A 20,021-nucleotide genomic window follows, 5' to 3' on the forward strand; every position below is an offset into this window, starting at 1 on the left:
GAGCCGATAACGCCGTAGTGTGTATTGTCCGTCCTCTCCGTCTCTTAGTTTTACCCACATCTTCCTGTGAGGTTATGCAATTTTGACTGAGTGTTTTGTGACTTTGTTTGTACAATGGTTCGTAGTTTCGCGCAGTGGACGAAGACTCTGAGTTTTCCAGCACGCTTGTCTCCTCAGAAGCAATCTACCCCGAGTATTCTGCCGGACAAAAATGCTACCCCAATCTCAATAACTCCAGACGTAAGTAGGCTAACTGTTACATTGTAATTATATTATTTACTTTTATACAATAAAATAGTACGTAAGTGAAAAATAGTGCCAAACCCCTGTTACAGTATTGATCCCGAGGCCTCGGGGGTGTGTTCGAATGGATGGGGTCGTATAAGGGAGTTTACATTACTAGTAGTTTGCTACTAGTACTTTGCTTACTAGCTTACTACTTTGCTTACTAGTACTTTACTAGTGTACTAGTACTTTCACATAGTTTTAATTTGTTTAATTTTGTTAACCAAATTTAATGAATTGGTACATATTGGTATTTTGTTTTTCGAACCCAAAGATTTGGTTTATACTTACCAAAGTGTCATTTTAATGCAATGTAATAAAACACTCGTTTGTTAGTACTGGTAGAATGTTTCTATGTTGATATACCTATGATGATATCACCAACGTTTCTGGAAGATTAAAAACATTGCATGACATGGTAAAGTATTTACTACTTTACCGATGTCATGACTCTTTATTTGTGAGAAAAAATTTTCAATGTAAAACAATGAAACTTATCTAACTTACGTGAGGAGCTGAAACCCTTATCTTTACTTAACTCTATAAAACAATAAGCTCACATGAGAGGGTTAAATTAAATTTTAAAAATGCGGAAATCCGCAGTACGTAGGCCTAACTTATCATTGAATTGTTCTGAGAAGCCTGAGTCACACATGTACATCCAAACACCTAAATAGTCTGTAACCGTTGTCCTGGTTTATATCGTTGGTCCTGGCTCGCGACTCCTACCCCTCTACTCTTTATCAGTTTATCCACAGAAAATGTACTAAGTAGTACGTTTTCTGTGGTTTATCGCACATATCCCGTATCACTTCCCTGAGAACGGAATCCAGCCATAGCAACCAGGCCGTAGCAAGAAGACACCCGATACAGGGACTAGAGGGTAGAGGCAGGACAGCGTTGTACACTTGCACTTTCTCCTGGTCGTCTCTAGGCCTTCAGCCTCACGACATTACAGAAGTGACGCAATCATGTGCAATACAATCTGCACAAGTCGAGCCTCTGCACACTACAGTATGACGAATTCTTGTTGTAATAAGACGCTGACGTGACTGTGTATCTATGCGCTGCGAGACTATCTGAGTGTTCGGAAATAATACCATCAACTGGCCATGATGACATCTTGCTGTTATTCTTGTATATCACCGCATGGTAAGCTCTTTTATCAGCTCATTACAAAATTACATGACACACTAATTACCAATTTCGTATTTTAAGCGAATACACCTTGGTGTACTGTAAAACTTGAACCATTTATCGTTTTCGAATATGTGTTTTTGTGTTAACTACGGAACACAACTCGAATATTTATCATTCTAAATAATGGCATGATATTAATGGCTTTTTCTAAAAATACTATTTTTAATAATTTTATCATAAATGCTTCTTTTTAGTTACTCTGTATAAGCATTTAATCAGTTTAACACTGTTAAACATTAGTTTTACTGAGGATATGGCCTAGTTGAATTATTTAAGACGTTATATTATTTCAATCGGTGTTTGTGTTCAGAATTAATGGGACTTAACAGTATTGTTGCAAGCACTGAAGCACTACAGACGCTATCAAACCAAATTTGGGCACACACGTGAATATAGGATACAGGCAACACATCACAAAACTCTATTGTTATTGACACCAACGTTATTTTACAGTGGGTTGGATGAGTAACAACACAGTACGGTAACTCGCATTCATCTACTAGATGCCCAAACAAACTCAGTAATAAAACTAGAGCGATCAAGGGGAGGGGGCTTTCATGGCTTATCTTGTAATAAAGTTTTTTTTGGGATTAATTTAGTTCAATGAGCTAATTATAATAATCGTTTTACGACTGAAACGTTGGACATATTGAAGACACTTTTATTACCAAAGAGATTGTGTACTTTCTTGATTTTGGTGACGTTGCGACAGTTCATTCAATCTCGTATCGATCAGTTTTATTGGCCAAGTCGTAAACTATATACAGTATCCTACCAATGAGCCAGAACTCTCTCGCGCGGTTCACCTTAGTCTTATCTGAGTTCATACGGCTCACCTAAGTTGATTATCTGCTGCCAGAGGGGTAACCCTGACCTTATCTAATTGAGCTTGATTGGACGATAATATTCCCATGTGAGCGAAGGGGTCGCTACTGTAGTGTAACAAGACGCCATGTGTCCGCCGGAAGTGGTGGTCCTGGACCGGAAGTCCTGAGCACGGGCGGAACGGCGGAACTGAAAGGCACGCGTCGTCGGATATACGGGCGAAGAACGAAGAACATGAACATGCTTGGAGTAGACTAGAGTGTAGTAGACATACAACAACTTCTCGCTCAATCAGTTTCACCGCGAACCAGATTAAAACAAGGGCTCGAACTTGAAGTTGATTACATAGTAGCCTATAATGTTACGGCGGTTACGGCGCGGCGTCGGCGTTGCAGCGTATTTACAAAAATCGGCAAATCAACAACACCAAGAGCGTTACTTACTCGGCACCCTGCATTTTGACATTTTATTTTTGATTCGGTCGTTCAAGTCAATGAAGAAACGGCATCACAAAGATGGAAGAACAAAAGTGGAAACAATAGATGATTTGAAAGCAAACTAACAGGTGAGGCCGGCCTATGTATAACTGTCACTGTCGGGTCGGCCAGAAATACCTGCGGCGGCAATACCGTCACAAGGCGGAGAAAGAGATGTTATGGCTGTCAAACGATCGTCGACCACACACACACACACACACACACCAACACACATACGTGCATGCGTACCACACAAAGACCGGCATCACGATAATAACTTGTACCTCTTCCAATGACTAATTGGCCGGAACAGGACGGAATATTAGTTGATGCTCTTTGAAACGAATGGGTCTATATCTGAGCCCCCAGACGGAGATGGACGATAAATTTGCTTTAGTGTACGTTATGTGACATGATGTTATATAAAAACTTTCCTAATTTCTTATACATTTTTGGATTTTCTAAGAGACAATTTATAATGGCTTTAAGTGAGCGGTTGTACGTTTTCGGTAGTACTTATGGCCATCCTCCATTAAAATCTAACTTCAGTCATTTGCTCTCAGGCAGGATTCGGACATTATACAGTTAAAAACAATTGCAATAGAATAAAGAATCGTAGAATAAATAAACATTATTTTTACAGTATGCAAGGTAGGATGATGATGATAATAATAATTTAAGTCATAAGTGTACAATAATGACTGACATTTTCGCGCGCACTGCTAGTGATGGCTGATTGGTGACCTCTTTACTTGAATGTCACTTCGTCAGCACTCAGCAGTTGGCGTGGGAAGGGAAGCCCTGTGGAGTTATCAGCTGTCGTTGTCCATTGTTGTGATCATACAGCTGTTTTGTTTGGTTTTACGACAATGTGCAACGAACGACGAACGGTTTGGGTTGTTTCTGCATACTACCGTTGTACATGCTTGAGTTGAAGTTCCCACTGCAGCTTGCGTGTTGGCCTCAAGAACATAAATAACTAAAGGCCCGTTTTGCCAGAAGCGTCTGGTGCGTCTGACGCTCAGCGATGATCGCTAGAGTGATAATCGCTCAGCGTCTATCGCACGGGCCTATTTTGCCAGAAGCGTCTGTTCCTTGCGATTATTTGATCAGTAAGTGGTTTACTTTGGTGGCAAAAGGAGTATCTTTGAAAATGACCTGTAAAAAGCAAATAGTAAAGTATTTGTTAGCTGAGGAATTAGACGATGATGAGATATTAGAAATGTTGTGCAAACCTAGGGAAGAAGTGCGTACTATGTTTTTAAAGAGGCCTGAAGAGGGATATTTTAAATTAATATTTGAAAATCAATTAACAATTGACTTAACAGTCGTGTGCTGAAATGGCTTCAATCAGTTTTTCATCTTCTTCACTATTGAATCCCCACTTTGTTTGTGACATGTCACTAAACTTGAAAACACAACTTATTTAGGAAACAAAAGTTAAGTCAACAACTAAACACGTGCTTATTCCAGTAATAATCGCTAGCGACTGCGTCTCCGTCTGCTCCAGGAGCAGTGGTCCGCGTCAGACGCTTGCGTCTCAGTTACAGACGCTGGCGGCTGTAGCGATAGACGCTTCTGGCAAAATGGACTAACCTAAAACAATGATAAGCAGTGGGCAGCGATTGACGCGGAGCGATAGACGCTGAGCGTCAGACGCACGAGACGCTTCTGGCAAAACGGACCTTAAATTAGGCTTCCCGCTAGCGTGCGTTGCTTACAGCCACTGGTACACTACAACGACTTATTATACGGGGTGTTTTTTTTAACGTAACACAAATTACAAGTACTAATAGACACTGTTTAAAGACAAAACCAGCTCACATGTTGGTATCACCATATTCTTTATTTCATTGCCAATCAGCTGATATGCATTGTTGCGTAGAACTCAGGCCTAGGCCTATGACATTCCTAGGTATGGTGATAATCTTCGTGCTTAATTTTGGCTGTATCGGTTTAGCATTTTAGTCGTGACAGCTGCCCAGACACTACCTCAATTTTATAATAGTATAGATAAGTCTTAACTTGGCGTTTTCGCAAGCTCTGTTTGGATGCGAAAAAAATCGAAAAACCCCGATATTACGTCTTATTTACAACACACATTATAAATAACCCTATATATTACTTGTACTATGCATATTACCTGGTCGACAATGAAGTAAAGAAATCATAGATACCGTCATATGAGCGGTTTTTTTAAGTGACCTACAGTAGTTGTAATTACAGTATTTACGTTTAAAAACACTCTGTAAACATATGCACACAGCCGTTTACGCAGGGCAGTGCAATACAACAATATCAAACATGCCATTTGTGTTAACATGTTTCTGTCGAACATGTTTTATTATTTTTTTGGTTTTGCGTATTCTGACTGCAATTAGAACAGTCATCGGCTTATCGTAATTCACCACACAAAACAGTATTTGGATGTGTTGAGCTAGCAAACTGCATCATTCCGGGACTCGCTGATGCGTGTCAACATTGTATATAGACTTCATGTTTTGCACGTAAGCACATAAGCCACGGTATCTGGCAGTTTTCCACCTCTTTAGCGATTTCCGCGCGAAGGAATGCACGTTCCGAGCGGAAAATATCTTCTCCCACGCCCCGTGAAATCACTGCTCTACGTCAAGATGTCTCACAAAGCGGTGATGCCCACCACCAATGATCCTATTGACTATTGAGAGTTACAGTACTTTAGTTTGGGTGTTAGTCTCGGTCCTCATCCGTCAACCTCGTCCACAGGTAGGGACACAACTGATGACTTTTGTACCCTACTGGAACTAGCAATGTTTTCTCACTTTGAAACACCAATTCTACTTTGGTGGTCTATTTTGTTTGGAGGCCCAGAGGTAGGCCTATATTGCTACGTTCCAATTATTTACGCGTCTTCAGAAAAACGGTGATTTATCTAATGACGAGAGGTTTCGTCCTCCTACGCTTGTTTTGCTAATCATTTCTTCGTTTCTATTCACACCAAACCTTATTCTCATAACTAAACAAACATAAACCACAGATATTGTCTTTGAACACTAAAAAGTACGAGGATCAATTATCATAATAGTTTAACCCATGATCATTCATTTACAGCGAAAACCATAGTCTCGTAAAATCCTTCAACTACCGAAAAAATTATTACAACTAACATAACAAAATATTCGTAAATATCAGCCTCAGTATGCGTCGGACGTCGTGTACCCTAGGACATTGCCAATTTATTTACAGTAGTTGTAAAGATGCTGAGCAGCGGTCAGCAGCTGTCAGACCACCAACGTGGAGTCTCGTCAAATGCATCTCACAGCTCACACCTCACCATGTCATTACCATTTGACACATCAACCAAGCTCATCGACTATCGTCTTTACAAACCATAATGCTATTCAGATAACTCATGATTAAATTCTAGTGTAGCTATAGAAGGCAGGAAATAAGGGTGTAATGTTTATAATTTAATCGAGTGATTCATGGTTAGTTAAGCAGTTTGCTTATCAGAGCGCAGCACGGTCATAACGGACGTTTCGCTCCGCTTATAATAATCGCGAGTGCCAAGAATGGGACGAGCTTTGCTCAACGAACGCCTTTGGTTGATGACGGGTGAGTTGATTTTAAGTTTGCATAAGACTAAATAAATTCTCCCGACTGCTAGGCAAAGTATGTTACAAAATATCCGTGGCCTGTATTTGTTTACTGTATTTGTTTTTGTAAACACTAAATGTGAGCAAAAATCATGAGAAACAAGACTACTGAATAAGTTATCTCGGGAAATCTTAACAACCGAGTCAGCCTAGTGCGAATAGTAGACCTCTTATAATTAAACAATAAATACACAATGAAATAAAAAGGACAATTTTGATTATACTTTTAGAACAAAGCTCTCGGAGCTTTATTGCTCAAAGCGTAACACAGCCTGTAATTTAACGACTGGACTGATGACTGATTGCTGCTATTCAAGAGTACTCGGTTAAATTGTCAAGCAACGAAACAGTACCACTTTTACTTAAAGCCTAAATTGTCAACGACGAGGACGAGAGGTCGACTAATAACACAAAATGGTTACCTTTCGCATTTCAAAAAGTTTAGGTGTAGAGTTGAAAGCGTAGGAGCAAAAACTTTGCTAAATTGAAACAATTGACAATAAGTCTGCATTCTGTACATTCATCTTGAGGTTAATATCCTCTGAGAAACAAAACCTGCCAACTGAACAAATAACAGCAGCTGATAAGTTGTTTGAACAGCCGATTCACAGAGACCTCTGTTGCCACTAACGAATAGACTTGTTCTGGTTGGTTCAGTATATTATCACTCCAGCAAGCAAACACTTGTATACTGTTTGTTGATATGGTTATTATTTCAACAAGTGTTTCAGTTCATTAGAGCAATCATTCACTTTTGAGAGTTCTCATTGTTTAATGGGTCTATTGGTGTCCCATGATCACACTCGTTACAGCTGTAGATTTAATTGGGGTTCCGTAGCACATTTTCTAAGAAATCATTAATCTATGATTTTATTTAAAAGTGACATCTTTCTTTACCACCTTCTTTGGCTTAAAAGCTATATATTCACAACATCGATCGCTACGTATATTAATTGGCTCTACAGTGATGGTGCGAAATTAAAAATATTTAATCCAAACAAACTAACTAATAGAATGTATTGTTCCTAGTTTCAAAAATAGATAGGCTATACAAAAGCTATAATTTTATTAAATTTTGGGCAGTTAGTAGACACTACTATTATTAACGTGTTCGATAAATGACAACAAATAAAGCTCTCCTGTGGCTATAACAACCTGAAGTTAGTAAAACATTCATGATACTGTACTCGCAATTTGTCATAAGAAGACGTAAACTTGCATGGGACCAGCGTCTAAACGTAGGCCTATTGTTCGATCTAAAAATTTGTTATGTGTTTTCATGTGCGTTTGAGGACGTTGAGCGCGAGTGTTGAAGAATGATCTTTTTCCCTTATTCAGGGTTAATGATTTGATTTGTGCTTTACAGTTCGATTAAAAAAAGAGAGAACAAGCTGTTGTTTTTAATTATGGGTTTATTTTGTTAAAATTGTGTTGAAATCCTATAACAACAACGAACTGAAACTGAATTGAGTTGAAATGAAATAACAAGAAAATAAATCTAAAAACTGGTAGAAGATAGAAAGGTTATGTGCAATTCACAAGTGATACTCTTGAACCAAACTTTGACAGTGTGGATTTCAGTAGGCCGTACGTATTTTCATGGGACAGTAGCCCGAGTGGCGAGGGCGAGGGCGAGTGCGAGACCCGTGAGAGGCAGCTGGGTGTGAAGCTGCTGGAGGGTCCAGGAAACTGTAGAACACTTGCGCTGCGATGGGTGAAAGTACATCATTCTATTGTTCTCACCTATTGTTGAGTCAACACTGCGTTGCAGCAACCCTTCACTCATTAATGTGGTCATTTGTATCTTTTGGTTTTTGCGTTTTCCAAAGCTTAATGTCCGTGCCTTAAGGTCTACTCTATGGTTCCATCTAAATTAGTTATTTTCACCAGCACTGCATTTATTAATTTAGTATACCTTGGGTTTAATCAACCAATTAGTCCTCTTTCACACCAGCGCGGTGCGGGTCCGTCCCACACCGGACGAGGCTGTAGACTATTGAATATTGAATCATATGGGAGCTTCACACCAGTGTTTCCATTTGAGGGATAAAAATCCCTTTCTAGGGATATTTAGGGCCTTCGAGGGATTGAAAAGGGATTGAGGGATAACTAGGGATAATCAGCGAAATTGAAGGATTTTTGAGATTTTCTAGGGATTTCAGGCCTTTGACATTATACAATTGAAATATCGATAAAATAATACGTTATGGCTGTATTTCGACAACGTTACGTTAAGGATCTATTTTGGCTAATTTTGCAAGGTATTGATAACACATTGATTATACTACTTTTTCCATAGGTTTTGGTAACAAATCGATTGTAGCATAGATAAATGATACTCCTCAAGGAGGATGTTTAGGTTGTTATGGTTGTAGGTAGTGTAGTGACGTAGTGTTTCAAAGTCGGAACACTCAAGGGGAAGAGTAACAGATAACAGCCAACACTGCACGAAACAAGCGAAGTTGGAGCACAGAAAACATAGGTTGGAGTTGGTCGGTGGAATGGAATGGCGGATCTAGATTATCTAGACTGTTTTGTTATTTAGTAGCCATATGTGCCCTGTGTCAATGTAGAATGTTTGTTTTCGTTTTTATTTTTGAAACAATTGTAAATACTTATAAATGAAAATTATTAGTTTATAAAATTTTAAAAATAACTATTTGTTTCTTTTTTTTAGTTAACTAATCTTGTTTTGTACTACATAGACAGTTTTTAATCACGGCTACCTTTAATTCCAGGCCAGCCGCGGCCTTCGAAGTGGCAACACTGGCAACATTGCAAGTATAATGTTGTAAAAGGTGTTTGTTTGGAGAACGCTAAGCTAATGATATTTATGTATTTTTTAAGAATACGAAAGCTTGGTTACTGAGCTATGAAAATTTTGACTCCACATTGAATGTACAGAAATAGATTTTCAATTTTTATCGTTTTTTTTTCGATTCTATATTGTGTTTTATTTCCATGTTAACTTATGGGACGTCTGGCGCTAATCCTACCAGGCCGCGGCCTGCCTGGAGTTAAAGATGGCCATGGTAATGGTACAAAAATGTTTTTGATATAGTATTACTTTATAAATAATATGGGATATTGAAGAATAATATCACCAGTTACCATATTTTAGGGGGCTATACATGATATCCATTGGTATTGCTGCAAAAATAATAAGTTATCTAGATTTGATATAGAGGGATAATTGGAGGGATTATTAGAACGCGGACTAGGGATAACTAGGGATTTTTTGACGTTGGCCCAGGGATATTTTTTTCTTGCGGATGGAAACACTGCTTCACACCAATGCGGGTTCACCCGGACAGAAAATCACCCCGGCTACACGAGAGTCGACTATGAACAGATCACAGGCTTGACTGACAATTCAGATAATTCAAGAGATACAGTATGACGTATTGTCTATTATTCTAGTCACCGCACCGCATACTGCATCATTGACTGCACTGGGAATTTTATAATAACTTTTAATTAAGACCAGAACTGTGTTAGTACAACTCTTTCAGCATTTATCGCTTATCTCAACTTGAATTCACACGCCTTCTGGCATCCTTGGAGGTTGCTGGTGTCATAAAAATTAACAATTAATCTTGGACGCGATAAGATAAAAAGATATCTCATGGGAATATTCTACAATGGTGGCCGCATTCCAGGAATCCAGGGCTACTTTGATTACATTGTTGTACATATCAAGTCTAGAGTGGATCTGGAAGGCCGTGGCAGCGTCATGGTTGACGGCGCTGCTATGTGGCAGTGGTCGGTGAGAAGAAGAAAAGGCATTTCCAGGATGTGCACTACAGTAAGCACAACACAACAGAGTAATTAACCCGACCAAGGCAGCTCCGGAAACACTCTTGCCAACCTACGCATAAGTTAAGAAAAATTTAATCGTGGTTTTGTATAATAATTAATAAGTGCGTTGTCCGGTTAATTACTTTCCCTGGAGCGTAACGAGTTCAACACAATGTTTATGGCACAGTGATTATCAATTGTTGTATTGCAAACGGCCGCTCTTTAATAATGATGGATTCAAAGTAAAATAACGGAATTCTGGAAATGTGTTTGTATCATTTTAAAAAATTAAAGTTTACTAAAGTATACTTAAGTATTAAAGTATTGTATTTACAATAATTAAACCATCAAGTTTAAAATCATGTTCTAGTCAAGAATCAAGAAGGTCAGTCATAACCAACGATATTAACAACTCAGTCAGTAGCTCTTTACATCGTTGGTCATAACTAAAGGCCGGGCCAAAAATTACCATAGATTAGGTCAAACGCATTTCCGTCATCTTGTAGTAATCTGTAGGTCTGTTTAAACTAACCTATAGGTAACAATGGAACTATCAACAGTTAGTGTATCAGCGGATGAATACAATGAGATTACACTATAATCTTCTCATTACCTCATACTGTAGCTGATTAATGATTCCTCCGTCGTCTCACAACAACTTCGTACTCACTCCTTCAACGTCCGGGCACCCACACGTCTCGCCGGAAGTTCAATCGATCGCTCTCATGATCACGAGCGGTAACGGAAGTGTCGTCGTGTCGATCAGCTGTTTCCGGTCACTGTTTCTTATCTTATTCCTCTTGTAAACATTCGCGACAACACGTGCACAAGCATCGCAACTCGACAGTGAGCTCGTGGAGGAAGTTGATTGACTTCTCTAGAGTCACGGAAACAACAATCGTGATACAGTATCAACAACAAATTCAATTGTATTACAGTACATCGATACTGAGTTCGTATGAAATCAAACTTCGAAAATTCACCTAGGATGTACAGCGTAAACATTTGTTATCAGTCCCGATAAGGTAACCGACATGCAATGTGAAGTGAATGTGTACACTGAGCTTTTGGAACTGATAAATAATCCATGCATCAAAGAATACATTGTTTGATACTTCGCAATGCCTGTTGCGCAGTTTGATATGAAATAAAAATCTATAAGAAAGATTCGTCATTTTGTCTTATCATACCACCCCGCCCAGTTATAGTCCAGGAGCTGAGGGGGGTTGAGCATGCATGAAAGTAGTACGCAATGTTATTGCTGATTATTGTAATATGGACTGTGGTGATCAAAATTACGTATGTCGCCTATTTCAAAAGTGGTCGATAAGGTGGGGGGGAGGGGGCAAACATGGCGGTTTGCGCTATGCGTTAAAACGCTGATAGTTCGAAAACGGTAAAAGATAGAACATCGGTTAAAACGTCGTTGTAATCCTAAAAATGTCGACAACAATAATGGTCATTGGGTCCGAGGTCGTATCTCTATAAATAAACAAGTTATTGTATAAAATATGTAAAAATGGACTTTTCGTGTAGATTTTTTACCGAAAGTAGAATTAATTTGTGAGTGTCGCAAAGAAGTAATATCTAATATCTTTGCTGATAGTTGTAATATGGACTGTGGTGGTAAAAAATACGAATGTCGCCTACTTTACAGGTGGTCGAGAACTTGGGGGGAGGAGGTCAAAGATGGCGGAACGCGCTATTCATCGAAATGACTGTAGCTCGAGAACGGTACGAGATAGGACATCGGTTAAAACGTAGTTTTAATCCAAAAATATTACCAATAGAAAAGGTCATTGGGTAAAAAGTCGTATCTTAACTAATAAAAAAGTTATAACAATAATAAGTTTAACAAAATCTACATCGTACAGCTATTTTTTTCGAAAATCTTATGGATTGTTGATAAATAATAGTGTAATTACTTAATTACTCGGCTAAATATTAACTAGATGCATTTTCTTATAAGAAAAAAATATATTATTACGAATACATTTGGTTTAAAATGTAAAACACGGCCTCCAAACTACATATAATACTTGGGGTTTGGCCGCAATCAAATGCATAATACAGACTACCACTACAAATCCAATTTTAATTATTATAATGTTTTAGGTTATTACAATATGATTATGTAACAGATTCTTATTTAATACAGTTATATGAAATAAAAAACATTACTACAAAATTAAATACCTTATAATAAAAAATACGGCAAATCTCTTCATTCTATCCATAACAATTACACTGGTTGTTCATATTATTTGTTGAATTTAAATAGGTACCTTTTTAATTTCTCTTAGCACCTGTAATACAAATAAAAAATTGTAAATATTTTCTTTGATACAAATGTATATACATCATATATAATTAATGCATGAGAGCGGTCAAGAAATTAAAAGTTTATGGTGTTTATATTTACAATGGAATTAAACTACTATATATTATATTTCATATTAAATTATTATCTTATTTGTTTGATTATTTATTTATCATTATTTCATTTATATACTCAGTGTATAATGAAATACAAAATATAAGCAATCATTATTTTAAAAACAGCAGCAATTATAACGCAACCTAACGGACGAACCCCAAGGCGTTTAGAGGGCCGTGTTTTACATTTTAAACCATATGTATTCGTAATAATATATTTTTTTCTTATAAGAAAATGCATCTAGTTAATATTTAGCCGAGTAATTAAGTAATTACACTATTATTTATCAACAATCCATAAGATTTTCGAAAAAAATAGCTGTACGATGTAGATTTTGTTAAACTTATTATTGTTATAACTTTTTTATTAGTTAAGATACGACTTTTTATCCAATGACCTTTTCTATTGGTGATATTTTTTGGATTAAAACTACGTTTTAACCGATGTCCTAACTCGTACCATTCTCGAGCTACAGTCATTTCGATGTATAGCGCGTTCCGCCATCTTTGCCCCCCTCCCCCCAAGTTCTCGACCACCTGTAAAGTAGGCGACATGCGTATTTTTTACCACCACAGTCCATATTACAACTATCAGCAAAGATATTTGATATTACTTCTTTGCGACACTCACAAATTAATTATACTTTCGGTAAAAAATCTACACGAAAAGTCCATTTTTACATATTTTATACAATAACTTGTTTATTTATAGAGATACGACCTCGGACCCAATGACCATTATTGTTGTCCACATTTTTAAGATTACAACGACGTTTTAACCGATGTTCTATCTTTTACCGTTTTCGAACTATCAGCGTTTTAACGCATAGCGCAAACCGCCATGTTTGCCCCCTCCCCCCCACCTTATCGACCACTTTTGAAATAGGCGACATACGTAATTTTGATCACCACAGTCCATATTACAATAATCAGCAATAACATTGCGTACTACTTTCATGCATGCTCAACCCCCCTCAGCTCCTGGACTATTACAGCACTTGGTTTTAAATCAAATTTTAATCAAGAAAACGGTAATGCACTTATGCACTTATGGGTAGAGCTAACTAGAGATACTGTACGTGTTTTTACTAACTAATTGCACAATACAGCAATACAAATCACAAACGAAAATTTTAAACCTGCCAGAGATAGTTTTTTGTCGGGAATTTTTGCCTAAACATAAAACCGACTTGTTTGGATTACAAATCAATATTCTACGATTTGGTGCAATCGGGAGGCTATATATGTGTTATGATAGATGTCTGCTTTGTGCGTGCGTGTGTTTGTGTAGACGTTCTGCAGCAAACGTCCTATACAGTATAGTCTGCAGTATATCAATAGTATATACTGATTATAGTCTCTACAGTATATCAATAATGCGGGGACGCGGAAAGGTCGCCCCCGGAAACATCACCCCCCTACGTCCCCTTCCATCCAGTGCGGATCTTGAGTAGAACAACAGCTATTGGCAGATAATGTGCTATTAGCTTTGTACGGCTAAACAGTAAACGGATAGACTGATACATTAATAGACCCGTTCACCTTGACGGCACCTGCACAGTGCACAGTGTGAGTGTAGTGCAATGTAAAGGTGTAATTAGCGCACAGTCCAGTGGCTGTGGCGCGCCTGGAGGTGGAAGTGCGAACTGTCTGCTGCACAGTCAGTCTGCGAACGTTGTGTGATTGTGATTGTTGTGTACGTCGTCATGTACAGAGTGCGACCCCGCGATGTAAGCTCCAGCTCCATCAAGGTATTGTAGGATAATTAAAAAAATAATTACACTTTTACTTTGTGTACAAAGTTTTACTTGTGCATATTTTACATTTATCATGAATATAAATCGGTTCAGCGTCTAGTATTTTTCGTCCCTGGCAATTCCATTCAGATTTTATGTTTCTTAATTCAGTCATTTTATGCTTAAAATCCCTTTTTTCATTCTACCTAGAGTAGGTTTTTTTACAATTTTAATAGCTCAGTAAAATGTTATCAAAATATATCCATAAACAAGTTAACTACCTACGACAACAGTTAACTTATTTTCTATTAGATTAACGTGTGAATTCGTAATTTATAGTTTTTTTAAATTTCCTCCGCAACATTACAAACACCGCTACAATATACAGTACAGTACTAAATTCATTTTTTTAGCTCTACCAAAGAACTGTGAAATGTTATATTTTGACGGTCAAAATGGGAATAAAAACTTTTACACAATAAAACCCTGCCCCATAGTCCGATCATGCTCGTTCGTGAATCCGATCAAATGAGTGTATAACCTCGTTTACACCTTTGTACCGAATTTCATCAAAATCGATCGATTTTTACTAGACTTATCGTGCTAACGGGGATTTTGGCCTCTGGAGACATCCAAACGTAAAAGACGTCTTTGGCTTGTCTTAATAATGAGACTGACGGTAATAGCTAATTCCCTATTTACAAAATTCGCTAAAAATATCAAATTCAATAGGAAAAATAAAATGTAAATTATACATAATTTACTATACGTCTGATTGAAATTAGGTGATAACTAATTTAACTTTTTTGGAACTATAAGGTTCAAAGAAAACGAAATAACTCTATAACAGCTCAGGTTACTTTGAGTTATGCTTCTATTCTGTATTGCAGTTATCAGTTATGCATTAGCATTACGGTGAGCGAGAGTTATTCTTGGTATCGAGGACAGGCGACTATCGGGCGAGTGATCTCATGTACTGTATTGAGAGGGTTGTCGCCGTAGTAGACAGATCTTGTCTATGTGTCCTTGTGTTTGCTTTAATCCGGACACAAAACTACTGGCATGTTTACGAGACCCAAGTGAAATTAAAATAAATGTTGTTTAACTATTTAAATAAAAAATTAACAAGGTAAAATGTAGTATAGCATTCAAAGTCGGTTGTGACATTTATTGTTTAATCAAAACTGGCTATTTGTATATCTATAGTCAATGGCTGTATTGCACTGTACAAATCTAAAGCGTATCTGCAAACTGGTTTCATCTTTATTCCTCCAATTAATTTTGCGCTACATACCCAGATCGAAAAATTCTCTTATTAATCACGTTCCCCTTGTGAGTTTCATGCGCACAAAATTATTAAATTTTAGTTTTTTCTCGTATTTTTACTTTCTCCCCCTATACCATAGTATATGGAGAAAGTATTGTTTTCGTCAAAATTTTTTACGATGCAGACGACACGCTATAGTGTAAACTATACTTAGAACTTTCTATAGAACAATTAATTCTGTTTTAAAACATCTTCTATTCAAACCGATTCAAACCAACTTATGACGTCAATTTTCACCCAGTATGCCCAATCTCTTCTCACTCCCGTTTTCTGACTAAAAGGACTGACACAGTTCAATCGTAAACGTTTACTGAGCTAAAAGCGTGGGCTTTTAACCCAGAAAAAGGACTGGTCCTCTTTAATGTTCCGCAGAGATAATAAACCAATAGTGACCACTTAAATGTATTTATCAGCTGTTCTTCGCCATATGGCCTGTCAGCTGACCATATACATATAACAACTGGCGACAGTTCGCCGCACACCGCACTTCCAGCTGTTTTATAACCAATTACGTTCAACTATTCCGAGAAAGAGCAACGAAAGACAGCTGACTGATTATTTTATTTATGAACCGGATCTTAAACAACATGCTGCATGTGTTTAAAGAGCTACAACAGTTTTGTCAATCATACACAAAGCACAACAAAGCATGTACAAATACATTTATACAATGTATGTCATTTATGTCATTTATGTCATTTATACAAATAATGTAATTTATACGAAGCATGTACAAATACATGTACAATATGTCGCGAGACAATACAAAGCCAACACAACATCGCAATTATAAAATTTGTAATCTCAGTATTTAAAATTCCTGTTATGTAGGCTATGTCAATATTTTATAACACAGGTACCAATGAGAGATGGGGATTGTGTTAAAAATAACACCCCTATGCATTATCGTCGAGCTTCGAAGGCTTATATAAAAACAATTATATGACGTAAGGCAATTAATGTCACAAAGGATTGAATTACAATGCTAGAAAGCGAGGGAATGGGTGTTTACAGGTTATGGCGATTAGCATAGAATGCTAACAGCGGACCTGGGAACGGAAGTAGCTCATAAACAAGGACCTTTGGACCTAACAGGTGGCATTGATAATGTAATGTCCTGGTCTCAGCCTTCCTTGCCGACTTTCCGTTCTCAATGTGTTTTTATATGAAATTATATGAGATCACAAGTAAAAAACAAACCTTTAAGATGTTCTTAAATTCGTATTTGTTATAGTATTAAATAGTGAACGGTTAAAATGAGTAGGCAGGCTATAATAGCATCATCTAGTTTCAGATTGGGAGCCTACCAGTAGACCGACAAGATACTTGGTCGTCTGGCCACTAGACCGTCTTTTTTAATTAAATAGATAAATACTGAAAACCAGTACGTCGACATGTTATTTCATCGTCATTCCAGTTGACCGGCCTGTAAAACTAAATTATTATATACGAGAAACCTACTTGTCGTCAATCGACCCGACCGACTTACCACTTGCTCGTCTTTTAGGTGGGGATAGGGGGCAGAGTGGGAGGAGCTAACCGGGGATTACCCAGGAGTTTGAGGCGCTTCTCGTGGTTGAACCACGTCGCTCGAGGCTAGAAGCCAGTCTTGCCAACTGAAAGTAGCCTAGCTCCGTCGAACACTACACACTCGGCGTGTTTATACAGTCTGGAGTTTAGTTGACGTTGGCGCGCAATTCTAATGGATAGTTTCGTCGTTTCTATAGCAACCGTGAAGTGACCTCGTTCTCGCGCATTCCTCTGCCTTTGTATTATTTAATCTGCTTTGAAAGATAAGACTCGCTTATGTGCATTGACTATTGAATCAAATAACAATATCATTAGGGGGTTTTGATCGTTTGTTTGGATAAAACTACGTACCGTATATTGTAGAATTACATTTGTAGTGTGGTAATATGGTGTATATATATATAATTAATACGCTACATGAAACTTTGTCGGTTGAACTCCTCCGCCATTTCTTAACCGATTTTATCCATTGACATCTCATTGGAAAGAGCGTGTCGCGTAGATTTGCCAACTGGCCTTACATTTTTTACAAAGTCCCTTGGGTTCTGCCCCAGTGGCTTTGAAAGTTCCCATGTTATCCTTATGAAGAACATAATTGTTTACATTTTGATCAGCTGTATAATTTAATTACTGTTATTTATTTTTCGATTCAATGAAACGCATTGAGTAAATTTATTTACTATTTGAGTTTGTGTAAACATAACCCCCAAAACGAAAACGGACCGTGTTAGTATGGTTGTATCTTGAATTTATATATTTATCGTTGCTTTGTGTCGCTATGACAGATCGTGTTAGCATGATTGTAACTTAAATTTGTGCATTTATCGTTGTTTTGTGTAGCTATAATTTGTTTATTTGTTGTTTTTTTTCTTTTAAATGCCTCCGACGCGACAACAACGAAACATAGAAAGGAGGCGTACACGTCAGCACCTGACCCTGGACAATCTCAACTATTAGGTTACGAATGCGAGCTAACACTACCCCTAAAAGACTTTTCGTTCTCAATTTGACCCTCTATCAATGACATGTGTTGCCTGTACAGCGAGGCATTTTGAGAAGGAGAAAACCAGCCGGAATGCTTAAGGTTTATCAATAACGAAGATCAGGGATTTAGGTAATCAGGGTCTGAGTTACACAATGGTAATATTTGAGTTGACTCTTTTTAAACTCTTTTTAAACTTTGAGTTAAACTTTTTTAAATATGACTGTTATTGGTTTTGAAATAACCCCTGTAATACTTTGCAATTGCTTGAATTTGAGCAACATGTACACTAGTATATATAGGACCTGTGTATAATTTTGGGTAACATGGAGGTCAATTTACCTTGTGTAGGCCTATATCAAAAAAGTTTAATATCTTGAATTAATCCAAACGATTCATAGTAGCCAACAGGCACAAAGTATTGTAATTATGCAAGATGTTGTAAATTTCAAACATGTGTAACAGTTAAGTTTACTGCAACAGTAGTTCGTTAGGATTGCCTATTTAAGTAAGTTGTCATTAGGTGTAGAAGTCGTTCATCAAGCGTCATGAGAAACGAAATCTGTTATAGAAGTGAAAAAATACAGTTAATCAAATGGTGCTGTATATAAAATATCTGCAAATAAAATTAGAGTTTTGTCTGTACACTGTTCAGAATGACATATTTTCCTCCTCGATAAGGGTTTACCTCCTCGCAAGTTATGTCAAAAAAGGTGTAATTGTAATTTTACCAAGAAAATTAAATCCAAAAAAAGGACTGGTTAATAGAACCAGATTAATGGCGAAAGTTTGAATGATGAAGTCTTGAAATTATTACTTGAAGTTCAGCTGGAAAACGAGTGTTCCTCTAAAATTCGTCCTCGAAAAGTTGGTCTTTATCTGCTAGAGCTGCATCCCCTGCTTACAGCATGGGGAATTGTACGTAACAATTTCAAGATGCCGCGCTTTTGATGATCTAAAAATAATGGTTAAAGAACAACGAAACCAAGGTCATTTGGCTGAAGACGTTAGAGTGTTTACAAAAAGACATGGTATGTGAAGAGTTTCTTATTTAACATTTTAAAAGTAAGATAAACATTTTAACTGGTCTGTCAGTCAGTATTCTAAGCCTACTCTGTTAAAACCTTTATTAAAACAGTATTGAGCTTAAGATTTTTATTTACGGTTAGTTAAAAGTTAAGCGCTTAAAATTCTTCCTTTTTTTGTATTGAGAAGTCAAAAGGTAATTAAATTTTTTTAATGATTTTTAAATAGGTACTGTATAGTTAATATTAACTGGAAACAACTAGTCTATACTAGAGTAACAAATTACAAAATACAATACAAAGGAAAAGGGCATTCCTATGAATGCTATTGAGCATTGATTATTTAATGTATTTGGGTTTTATGATGTATTACTAACCAAAGGAATACTTACTAACCAACCGCGATACCAGTGACTTAATAACGGTCAACAGATGTTGGGTATCACGAGCTTAAAGGATCGCTAGACAAAGTTGCCCGAATCGCATGGATGGTAAAATAACTTCTGGCGATGTCTAGAGAGATTGTTATTTAGAACACATGAAATCCTTTCTATAACATAAATGTCGGCTAATCGTGTGATTCCAAGTACTTTCGCCTGATTTGAAACATATTTCCAAGCCCGTGCCAATATTACTTGTTTCTGTTCGAAAAGGCCATTGCTGTGAGAATATCAGGTAAAACTAACATAGAAACTTGAAAAATACAAATTAACAATAAATTGGCAACATAATAAATATGGAGCATTACTGATATCGCAAGTAAAAC

The 20,021-nt window shown here is 37.2% G+C and overlaps 1 protein-coding gene across 2 annotated transcripts in view; it reads left to right on the forward strand.

Annotated features, from left to right (window-relative positions):
* The window catches only part of LOC128987444 (TNF receptor-associated factor 4-like), a 33,768-nt gene continuing 13,747 nt past the window's right edge, over positions 1-20,021 (forward strand). Inside the window, exon 1 of one of the 2 annotated variants that reach the window (XM_054408289.1) lies at positions 1-240. In XM_054408289.1, coding sequence (XP_054264264.1) covers positions 115-240 — 126 coding nt within the window. In that variant the 5' untranslated portion in view covers positions 1-114. Of the gene's footprint in view, positions 241-14,288; positions 14,407-20,021 lie in introns of those variants that run through there. The other variant, XM_054408290.1, reaches the window with a different exon arrangement.

Source organism: Macrosteles quadrilineatus, unplaced genomic scaffold (assembly GCF_028750875.1).
Source record: "Macrosteles quadrilineatus isolate MER2022 unplaced genomic scaffold, UCM_ALF_1.0 Scaffold_2__2_contigs__length_208266976, whole genome shotgun sequence".
In the NCBI taxonomy this organism is placed as follows: domain Eukaryota; kingdom Metazoa; phylum Arthropoda; class Insecta; order Hemiptera; family Cicadellidae; genus Macrosteles; species Macrosteles quadrilineatus.